An 11,980-nucleotide genomic window follows, 5' to 3' on the forward strand; every position below is an offset into this window, starting at 1 on the left:
GGGAAGGTTCAAGATAATCCCAGAATGTCTTATTGTGCCAGAAAATAAGAAAGTGTTAAAAAAAAAAATGGAGGGATGTTATAAGGATAGTGATGCCAATTTGAAGGAGCTCCCACTCTGGGAGAGCTCTGGGAAATCTGAACTCCAAAATGATTAAATCCACTAATGAATTATAAACCACTGCAAACATAAACACATAAATACACATACACACACACACCCCAGTAATTAATAAGAAAACAATTAAATAAAGGAGAGTAAGAGCTCATATCCATTGCCAATTGATAGATGTAAACAGAGTGTTGGAGTTGAAAAATTATCTTTTTGGAATTTTTTGTTGTGCTTCAGTTTTGCAATACTAGGAATTAAACTTGGGTCCCTGCACATAGTAGGTAAGCTCTCTACCACTGAGATATATATATATATATATATATATATATATATATATATATATCCCAGCCCTCCCACCATTTTTTTTTTTTTTTGTCATTTAGTTTTTATTCATGATCATAAACTTAACTCTGCAATCCAGCTAGACTTGGGAGGAAAATAAAACATGGAACCTAAAGAACTGCAGCGAGAGCACAAACATTATGGGATACTGCAAGCAGATGGTGTAGAGGGGTGCTCTCCAAAGCTACAGAAGGAATGGTTTGGTGGTTAAGATAAACAGAAGCCCAATGTGTTAGAATTGTGCACAGTCAGTATTCGTAATCTTCTTACTGGTCTTGCCATTCATGGATCCAAAATGCTCCATGGTTTCCACAATGTTCATACCCTCTCTCATCCTCCCAAAGACCTCACGCTTGCCATCCAACCACTCAGTCTTGGCAGAGCAGACAAAAAAACTGGGCACCATTTGTGTTTGGCCTAGGGCTTGTATGCTTCAGGGTGAAGTTCTCATCTTCAAACTTCTTCCCATAGATGGACTTGCCACCAGTGCCACTGAGGTATGTGAAGTCACCACCCTGGCACATAAATTCTGGAATAATTCTGTGAAAGCAGGAACCCTTATAACCAAATCCTTTCTCTCCAGTACTCAGAGCATGAAAATTTTCTGCTATCTTTGGAATTTTGTCTGCAAACAGCTCAAAGGAGACTCAACCCAAGTGCTCATTTTTGATGGCAATGTCAAAGAACACGATGGGGCTGACTGTTGGGAGTTGCCCCGGCTCCAAAGATGACGCTGACTGCGCTTCTCTTCCGGTACTAACTTCCCCATCCCCTGAGACAGTGGTGAGAAGAGCCACCCAAAGGTGAGCCCTGCTGACCCTCATGATCCTTACCCACCAATCAGAAAGTGCCCCATGCCAACTGTTAAACCACCCCCAGCTCTATAAATGTGCAAAGCTGTTCCTCAGTAAACAGGCACTTCTCCGACGACGAGCCTTGTCCAGTCTTTCTTTCATTGCCCATGGTTGAGAGAATGACCACAGACAACAGCGGCATGTAAAAGTGCTATCCCAGCCTTTTTAAATTTTATTTTGAGACAGGGTATTGCTAACTTACCCAGCTGGTCTTGAACTTGCAATCCTCCTGCCTCAATTCGGATTACGGGTGTGTGCCACTATACCGAGCTGAGAAATTATCATTTTGCAACCATAATGATAAAGATTGAATATATAAGAACCACCAATGACAACAAAGTTTAGGGGAAAATTTTTGAGGAGGAGCAGGATATTTGCAGAGTTTTAAAGTATCTCTTCAAAGTTAGCTATTTAAATTGCAAAGAGGATTATAATTAGAGTAAGAAAAATGGAAAACATCTTGACTCGGTAATCAAAACTAACAATGCCAATAAAGGAAAAATGGACAAAGTATCCTTCCAAATAGGATCCCTTGAAAAGGACCTATCACCTATTAAGTTCCAGTCAAGAATCTATAACCTAAATATAATAATAAGAAAACATTACACAAATCCAAAATGAATATTCTGGGAGGAAAAATAGTGGGAAGGCTATATTTAAAAAACATCAATGTCAGGATAGGGATGTAGCTCAGTGATAAAGCACTTGCCTAGAACACACAAGGTCCTGGGTTCAATTCCCAAGTCAATGTCATAAAAGACAAAAGATACAGGCTGGTGCAATGGCTATTGCCAAAAATCCCAGCTACTTGGGAGGCTAAAGCAAGAGAATCACAAGCTCAGAGCCATCCTGAGCAACTTAGTTAGCCCCTATCTCAAAAAAAAAAAAAAAAAAAAAAAAAAAACCCTGAGCAAAGCAAGCATTCCTGGGTTCAATCCCCAGTACTGCTGGAGAAAGTGTGTGTGGGGGAGGGCAAAGAGAGATAAATAACAACTAAATACTTGACCCTAGATTGGTTCTTATACTGGAGGGGAAAAATGCATAGTGGACCTTTTAGGTCAACAAACAAAATTGTAATATGAATGGGAAATTAGACAAAAGTGCTATATAAGGGAATATCCACATTCTTAGGAAATACTGAAATGATTTAGGTTAGTGTCATAATGTATATAACTTAAATTTTGAGTCAGGAAAAAATTATGAACATGAATATATATACATATACACATATATGTGAATATACAGAAGTGGGAGAGAGGGAAAAGAGAGGAGGAAGGAAAAGAGAATGCTCATCAATGATTTTAAAATGAGATAAAAATGTTAATATACCAATATAGGTAAAGGATATAAAGATGTTCATTGTACAATTTTTAATTTTGTAACCTTTCTGAAAGTTTGAAATTACCCCCAAGAAAGTTTTTAAACATTTTTTGCCAGATCAACACTAAGTATAAAATAAATATAGCAGTGAAACATTAAGTCTTAGGGATATCCTATACTTCAACTAAGACTCATCATATACAATTGATACTAGAAAGTAAATGGCAGCATGCTCATCAATGCACATGAATGTAACAAAAGTGTAATTATAAGAATGGAGCCAACAATGCCTGGTGGGAGCCTGATAGAAGCTAAAAGGGCTGTGTGTGTGAAGTTGGTTCCAAAATGTTCTGAGCACTACTATTTTCTCTCAGGACTTCCCATGGGTTTCTCTCCCAAATTCCAGAAGTCAGCCAATCAGTCATTAGACTCCTGTTCTTTTTTAGTTTATATGTGTCTGAGTGGGTCAGGCATATTTGATCTTTGTTACTACACCATTTAGTGCTATTCCTGACATGTCAGAGTACTCAATAAATATTCAATCTATGAAAAGTCAAACTCCTATTTACTTAAGGATGAAGCTATAACAGTTGCAATTCCTTGACCACAAAATATGGTTCTGTCTAATTCTGAAGAAATTTAGAGATCAGGGTTAAAAGAATGAATATTGAAAAAGAGCTGAATAAAGTATCAACTTTGGAAAATAAAGCCAAACTAAATAAAAACCTTGATTCTAGACATAAATTCAAACTATAACTCATATTCATACACAGAGAAATGGAGTACCCTATCTGGAATGTATAAGAAATTATAAATATTCAATTATTTTGTACCCTGAAAAATATCAATGGAACAATACAGCAGAAAAGTGTTGGAAGCCATGTATGAATTATGAGTTTGTTTGAGCCATCACAAGGCAGGGGGGTTGCTTTTCTGAGAACTCTTGGTGTGAACCCACCAGTTGTAGATTGCTCAGATTAAAGCTGACACCTTACCTTAGCTCACAGCCCTAGGTTCAAATGCAGTCCCCTCCTTCCCTATGGTGGATATAACTTCCCTAGCCCCAAACAACTTGTTTTTCCCATCTTTACCCTGTTTTCCTTAAGAAGCCTGCCACTCTGAAACCTTTTGATGTATTTACCTTAAATAAAGAATTTGGGCCTTTTTCCTTGTTCGATTTCAGTTCCTATCAGGGCTGGAAGACCCACCAGACCCCAGCTCTCCGGACAACATAATATCATTGCCTCCCCTCTAAAAAGGACCTGACAGTCTTCAAAGAACCAATGGGAAGTTTTACTGGATCACAATGAGCACACAGTTCAACAGACTGGTGAGAGACAGAGAATATTCAACAAGAACAACTGCTCTGGACACCACCTGCTTCTTTCAAATATTCATATTAACCTTATGATAGGTCACTTTGGAAAGTCAGCCAACATTAATCATCATAATTTAAGCACCTTGTATTGGAGATATAGCTCAGTGGTAGAGCACTGCTTGATATGTTCAAGACCCTGGGTTTGATCCCCAGCATCACAAATAAATAAATAATAACAAGTGCTTATTAAAATTTGACAAACTATCGATCCAAAATTGATGCATACATAAGCATAATGCAATTCAGATGTATCATCTGTTTTTTTAAGAGACACTAAGGAAAGATAAATTTGCATTAAAGGAATTTCTGATCTTCTACTGTATTTCCTGAAAAAGGCCACGAACCTTTGATGCAGTCAACATAAACCTGCAATGCAGTCAGGTTTGTGTGTAAAATAATCAATAGGGTTTCTGGAATTTAGAGGAACTTTTCTTTCTACTAGGTAATCTGGTTGACCTTGAAGTGGGACAAATAGAGGTAGTAAACAACTAATCTAATACTCACAGCTTCCCATCCACTCTTTCTTCTGAGTCCCCGGTGTGGGGGTCTGGCTTTCCATCTTTACTGGGGCTCTGTGAAGTCAATCTGGAGCCCAGAAACCAGGCCTGTCTCTGCTGGTGCACAGACCTGAGAAGAGGTGTGTACCACTGTCAGGTCTGTTGATGGCTCCTGTTACAGACACCCTGTTCTGGCACTTATCATATTACAATAAGGACACAGATCAGTGACAAAAGACATCTAATTCCCTTCCTCTGTGCATAATTTATGCATGTTTCTAAATTATTCCTGTTTTTGAATGAGGAATCCATATACTTGCTTTAATATAAAGCCATTTACTCTATACATCTAGCAATACAAGTAATATTCTAGTCCATAGGTATCCATTCTCTTAACACCTAACAATTAGTGAGCAATTTTATTAAACTGGACAAGGTAGTTTTAGATTTGTGTTTGGGATATGCTGAGAGCAAGTCTCTCTTCACAAAAAAATTATTGTTCTAGAGCACAGAGTGTGCATTAAAACACTGGTACAAGGAGTTGTTGGGCAGATAGAACAGAAAATTTATCTGCCACTGCATCAGAATTAGCAAGGATTAAACTCTCCAAAAGAATATGGAAACGCCTATGCAATTTACAATATAAAGAGACCACATTCTTTTTTCCTTTAATAAATAAATACAGCAAAAACCTGTGCAAATTATCAGTGAATGATTTTAAATACTTCTACCAAGAAAAAATAAATAAAAAATAAATTCTTTTGCCAAAACTAACACAGATCTAAATATTACATGGGCCTAAGAAAATTTTCAGGATTCTACTATCATCACTTCTACCAAAACTGTATCCAAAGTAGACTCATAAATTCTTATGAATGAAAAGCAATAATTTCTTTTTTTACCTTCCACAGTTCAATGGCCACTGGCTGATGTGGTGGATTGTCATGGTATATTTCTTCCACAGTTTTTTTCCAAAACTGCATTCGCATCAGTCCAATTGCTTTTTCAGAGACTGAGTCCTTGATCTGTAAATAAGGTTAAAAACTTTAATAAATACACTGTCAATACTCTGAAAGTACAGTATTTATCAAAAAAAAACAAAAACAAAAAACCTGCATATGTAGACAGAATGATTGAGCAAATGGTGGAGGGTGGATTTCTTGGCAAAGTTTAGGGTTCAGATCCCGGTGGCATGTAGTAAGCACAGCAATACAGCAGCAAAGGTAATCCTTTTAAAAGGTGACCAAACGGGGCTGGGGTGTGGCTCAGAGGTAGAGCACTTGCCTAGCATGTGTGAGGCACTAAGTTCAATCCTCAGCACCACATAAAAATAAATTAAAAAAAAAAAAAAGGTATTAAAAAAGGTGACCAAAAGATGATGTCCCTCTCTGCTCAGGATCCTCCAATGGCTGCCCATCTCATTCAGAGTAAAGGTCAAGTGACTGCAGTCATCTCCAAGACCTCAACTTTCATCCTCACCTTCTGTGCCCTCCTTTCCCTGCTATCCACACTGGCTTTCTATTCTTTGACTGTATCAGGTGTGCACATGCCTTGGAGCCTTTATACTTGCTGCTCTTTCTGCCTAGAACACCCTGCCTACCTACTATATAATACACTCCCTCACTTCCTGCAATTTTTTGCTCCAATACCTCCTTCTCAGTGAGGTTTTTCCTGACCACTACATAAAATAGGAAACCTTGCTATGCTCAGTTTCCCACTCTCCCCCTTGTGCTGCTTTACTGTTCCCCACAGAACTTGTCTCCTCTGACATATTATACATTTATTTGTTCATTGAATGCAGGAACTTTGCAAATTTTATTCAATGCTATACCCCAAGGACCTAAAATAGTATCTAGCATATTTTAGAAAATTAATTCTTGTTGAATCAGTGAACAAACAAGTATATATAAAAAAGTAGCAAGGTGCTTCTAAAAAGTGACAGAGGATTCAGAGGGAACACTGAGGGTTTATTAAAATTTTAATCACTGATAAATTATAGTGGAAGACCACAGTGGTGACTATTTATAGCTAAACTGTGACTGACGTAACATGCTGATGTGCAGTTTAAACTTGAGAAAGGACAACCCATGACATCAAGGAATACTTCAGAGAAAAAAAAAAATAGCCAGTCTCATAAACACTACAGATTCATAGTTGTGAATCTCAGTTTTACCTTGGTGCTATACTCACATCCTTTTATTCATTCCTTGTTCACTTCCTATAATACTCAGCAGAGAAACTGTACCAAACTTGCCATTCTTTTCAAGACTCCAGTACTTTCCTGCTCCTTTACTCTCAATATCTGAACTCTCCATTCAATTTACTTAGTAGACAAATGCCATTCTACTTAAACTCCTTCATTTCCACTCCTCATTTCAATTTGTTTTTTATCAGTACACATACTCTACATTTGAAAAAAAAAAGAAGTCTCCTTCCTTTGTAACTTTTAAGACAAAAATGAGTAAGCATGCTCTAAAGTCTGGATTTGCTAAAATTTCTTTCATCCTCACTTCACATTAAATTTATAATATTAATTTTAAAAGTGTTTTAAAATCTAGGCATGGGGGCACATACCTGTAATACCAGCTACTTGGGAGCCTAAGGCAGGAGGATTGCAAGTTTAAGGCCAGCCTAGGCAACTTGACTAGAACTTGTCTCAAAAATAAATATTAAAAGGGGGTGATGGGCTGGGGATATAACTAGACACTTGCCTAGCATGCATAGGCCCTGGGTTAAATTCCTAATACAGACAAAAAAAAAAAAGAGGGCAGAGATGTAGCTCAGTGGTAAAGTGCCCCTGGGTTCAAAACCCAGTATGTCTGTGTCCCTCTCTCTCACACACACACATACACACACACACACAGCTGAAAAATTTCCATATACATGTAGATTATGTAATTGAAGAGAATAAGCAGTAATGCTCTGATTAACTTAACAGATAAATGTGCAATGTTAATTGCATAGTTTTGTAATATCCTCAGAAAATAAATTTAAAATTCCAGGATTTATTTGTTTTTATTTGTTTTCTACGAATAAAATTTGTAGAAAAATTAAGTTTATCAACTAGTTTTATTTTTGGTATTGAATTAAACCTAAATAGTTAATAAAAAAAGAAAGTACCATCAGAGATCTAAAATACATCTAACATAATAATTACAACTATATTTCTTTAATATAGTTATAATTGTTTAGTATTAAACATATCACCATCTTGCAAATAACAGTTTAAGGTATTTTAATACCAGCCTGAGCCAATTCCACATTGAAGGCTCTCAATGCAAAAGCAGAACTTCGGGATTCGGCAGGGAGCAGCAGGGAACATAAATAACTTTCATAATCTCGTTTCCTGTAACAAATAGAAAAAAAAAAAGGTAATTACTCTTCACTTTTCAAACTACACAAAAATATGGACCAAAATTAACTAAAATCAATGAGGCTTTCATTCAGAACAGGTCTGACCTTTCTTATCTTGTCAATTATTTCTAATTATAAAAAAATGTACCTGCTCCCAATCTCAGGACAGTTAAAAAGAAATTTCAATTTATTATTATTGATGTAGTACTTATAATTTTAATTGTTTCAGAGTCACTTTGCTTGTAGTAAGAATTTGAATGAGTAACAAAAGAAGAAATCAAGAAAATATTTTATGCAGTATTGATATAAATTCAGAGTTCTTAATATAGAGATAAATAAATCTGAGAAATAAGACATGGAAACCAATATAGGACTGTGTGTGCACAATTTTCCAGCAGCATTTGCTTAAAGAACCTAGAAGCAATATCCTCTCATACTCCCAGCATCAGTGAACATACCAAGCACCTGGAACTTGTTCCTAAAACTGTTCTCCACTGAAAGAATCTAGGGGTCCTTAGAAGAACAACTGACTCAGGGCTGGGGTAGGAAAATAAAGGACAGGACTGAAACATCTTCTTGAGCAGAAAGATACCTTTAAAGAAAGGGGGAGAGGGGCTGGGGATGTGGCTCAAGCGGCAGCGCGCTGGCCTGGCATGCGTGCGGCCCGGGTTCGATCCTCAGCACCACATACCAACAAAGATGTTGTGTCTGCCGAGAACTAAAAAATAAATATTAAAAATTCTCTCTCTCTCTCTCTCCTCTCTCACTCTCTCTTTAAAAAATAAAAATAAAGAAAGGGGGAGATGTGACAAAAGAACACAGAAACTGGCTTGGCCTAGTGTGCAATAACTTGAGCATCAAAAAGAATAAAGACAGCTGGAGGTAATGGTAATATTCAGGAGGCTAAGGCAGGAGGATCACTTGAGCCCAGGAACTCAAGGTCAGTCTGGGTAACATAGCAAGATGATATAGAAAAAAAAAAAACAATAAAATAATGGCTAGGGATGTAGCTCAATGGTTAAGCACTTGCTTAGTTCACAGGAGGCCCTGGGGTTAAAATTTCAGCACAGAAAACAAAAACAAAAGCAAAACACTGAAACACATGTATTTTTAAAATTCCCTTGCCTAATCGAATCCAAGGTAGTTTAGTTATTCTAGTATCAGAAGCCTTTGGGACCAAGTACTTTTAAGACATGATACCACTTTGAATGCTGAGGTAGTAAAAGCAAGGCCCTGGGTTCATCCCTAGCAGGGGTGGAAAAACAAAACAAAACATCAAAAAAGGAAACCTTTATGCCAATGTGGGTGGGTGGAGTGGTAAGCCACTGGTCTCTATAGTCAGACCTGGATTACAAGGCAGGCTCAACCCACCTCCACAAATATTAAATAAAGAGCCATTCTTAAATGCCAACCCTTTCCCAGAGCTACCAGAAGAAACAAAACACTTCAAGTCTCTGACTTCATTAGGCTATTCTAGTGAACCTCTTTCAAATTCCCCTAAACCCCATTTCCGTCAGATAATAATGACTTACACTGCACTTAAAGTGCCCTTAATTATGTGCCAGGCACTGTTCAAAATGCTTTCTCACAACCCTAAATGGTAGGTCTACATTTATAACGGGAATTAAACAATTACCTATAAACTATTTTTAGTAATGCACATCAGCATAGAAAGAACACAATGTAAACTACTGTTAAAATCAACAGCTAGTTGTTATGTGAATAAAAAGGGGTATGCATGCAAAAAACGAATGTCGGTTAAAATCAAGGTTCTGGCAAGATGATAGGTGTGTGGGCAAGCGAAGAAATTTTGCCACGATTTAGTAGTGGCCCCTGTGAATGTCCCTGTCGCCTCGCTCCCTCCGCGCGCGCACTCGGAGGCACCATAACACACACAGCCCAGAGAGACACAAGGAAGGCGTTGATCCCCTAGCCGGGGCAGGACACTAGCCCTAACGGCGACCACCTGTCCCCAAGGGCAGCTCTACGACCTGCCGCCGGGGCAGGCCGGGCTGGCTCACCGCAACAACTCCAGACAGTAGTGGTCAGTGCCCGAGACGCCCGGACCACTGGTTGCCACCACGCTCCTCCGGGTCACCGCGGGCCCCGGGAGCCGCCGCACGCATGCCCACATACTACGGGGCCCCGGCCCGCTGCGGCACAGACTAGGGATGTTAAGCTGCAGCGGGCGCCAGCCACAGCCCACCGTGGAGGCCGCCATGACACTGACGCCGCGTGCCCTTCGACCCCGCGCCGGTGGCGCGCAGCGACGCCCCCTGCAGGTCCAGAGGCCGCCTAGCAGCCGAGGAGTGCAGCCTCGCGTCTCGGCTCAGAGAAGAGCCAGGTGGCGCTGTGGTCCTCTGCATCTGGGCCACCGCGCTCCCTGCCGCAGGTTCCGGGAAAGCCCAGCCCAAGTCCGGCCGATTCCTCCGGGCTACCCCTCCCACATCCACCCAGGGAACCCCCGTATTCCTCCCCGCAGCACCTGAGTTGTGAAGGATGCCTTCTTCTTAAAGGAGCTGCCTTGCCCTGTTCTCAACAGGGGAGCTCCTTTTTTTTTTTTTTTTTTGGTCTTTCCACATTTTTTATTGGTGCACTATAGTTGTACATAATGATGGGGTTTGTTGTTATATATTCTTGCATGCACACAATATAACAATATAATTTGGCCAATATCACTCCGCAACACTCCCCTCCGGCCACCCGTGGTCTCTTTCCTTTTCTGATCTCCCTTGGATTTTATTGAGATTCTCACCACCCCCACACCTTACTTTTCCTTTTCCCTCTCTCCATATATGAGAGAAAACATACGACCCTTGATCTTCTGAGTTTGGCAAACCGGTGCACTCTTGGCACTTTGGGAGCTGCAGCACCTTCTGGGAGGAACTGTCCTGCACATTGCTAGATAGAAGTTTGCCATTCCCTAGTGGCCGGGTATGGTGACCTCCAGAAGCCCACACACATTCCCAGAGGTTTCTGGCAGTGTTGCCCTGGTTGGGAACCACTGGTCACCTTCCTTAGGGAGAAAAACACTAATGGTCACTATCAGTCAGCCACTACCTGTAGCTCACCTGCTTGTTGATTGCCTCTCCCACTGCACTCCCTGAGGGTGGTTTCATCATTTTATTTCCTGCTTTATCCCCAATGCCAGTCAGTCCTTTGAACATTATAGAAACTGATTTGCCTCAGTTCACTTAAAGGTAAGGTCAGACATGGTCCAAGTATTCAAAATGTCTGTATTATTTTATTTTTTTAAAAATATTTTTTTTATTTTTTGCTGGACACAAATCTTTATTTTATTTGTATGTAGTGCTGAGGATCGAACCCAGGACCTCGCGCACGCCAGGGGAGCGCACTACCGCTTGAGCCATATCCCCAGCCCTCTGTATTATTTTAGATTGGTGTTTGGTGAGGAAAAAAAAAAAAAAAGAAGAAGAAGAAGAAGAAGGGCAGGCTACAAGCCACAGTCTGCTTTTCTGGGCCCCCAAGGACCAACATTTAACTCCAAGAAGTCCGAAAATTCTCAATTTAAACCTTAGGTCCTTATGAAGATGTGTGTGTATAGAGGTAGAAAGATCAAGTATATTTTTATAGTTTCTTAGCTTGATTTATAACTTTTAAATATTTGTTCACATGGTACATGGACCTCCTTTGGTATTCACACCCTCAGACCCCTTAATTTTTAGTTAATTGCCATCACTGATCTGACCCAAACCACCAGATGCCTATACCTTGATCCCAGGGACTCCTCCCCGCTCCAGTTTGCAATGCAAACTGTTCTGTGTTGCATTGCAGCCATACTGGTTCTTTCTAAAATGTGCATCTGATCGTGGCCCTTCCCTATTTGACAACCTTTACTATGTGTCGGATACAGTCCCTTTATGGTGTAGCCTCTATTTACCCTCAGCCTCAATTCTGCCCATTTGCATTTGTAACTGTAGCTTAATGTTTGTTTAAACCAAAAGACAGCACCTTGTTCCCTGGACCTAAGAACCCCTTCACCTAGCTTTGGATTTCCTCTTTGAAATTGCCTCTCTTAGGCCTATACATTAGCCCTGCTCCAGCCCTTTTTGCAATAATGTTCTCTCTTCTCTCTGAGCTTGTCCTTTAGCTCTGATAGATAC

The 11,980-nt window shown here is 39.8% G+C and overlaps 1 protein-coding gene and 1 pseudogene across 2 annotated transcripts in view; both read right to left on the reverse strand.

Annotated features, from left to right (window-relative positions):
- Ndufaf6 (NADH:ubiquinone oxidoreductase complex assembly factor 6) overlaps positions 1-10,097 on the reverse strand; it is a 30,984-nt gene extending 20,887 nt beyond the window's left edge. Inside the window, exons 1-3 of one of the 2 annotated variants that reach the window (XM_026384133.2) lie at positions 9,878-10,097; positions 7,749-7,848; positions 5,405-5,527 (exon numbers count right to left, since the gene is read on the reverse strand). In XM_026384133.2, the coding sequence (XP_026239918.1) occupies positions 5,405-5,527; positions 7,749-7,848; positions 9,878-10,077 (423 nt within the window). In that variant the 5' untranslated portion in view covers positions 10,078-10,097. Of the gene's footprint in view, positions 1-5,404; positions 5,528-7,744; positions 7,849-9,877 lie in introns of those variants that run through there. The other variant, XM_026384140.2, reaches the window with a different exon arrangement.
- On the reverse strand, positions 686-977 carry LOC113179644 (peptidyl-prolyl cis-trans isomerase A pseudogene; annotated as a pseudogene).
- Positions 10,098-11,980: the final 1,883 nt, after the last annotated feature.

Source organism: Urocitellus parryii, chromosome 7 (genome assembly GCF_045843805.1).
Source record: "Urocitellus parryii isolate mUroPar1 chromosome 7, mUroPar1.hap1, whole genome shotgun sequence".
In the NCBI taxonomy this organism is placed as follows: Eukaryota; Metazoa; Chordata; class Mammalia; order Rodentia; family Sciuridae; genus Urocitellus; species Urocitellus parryii.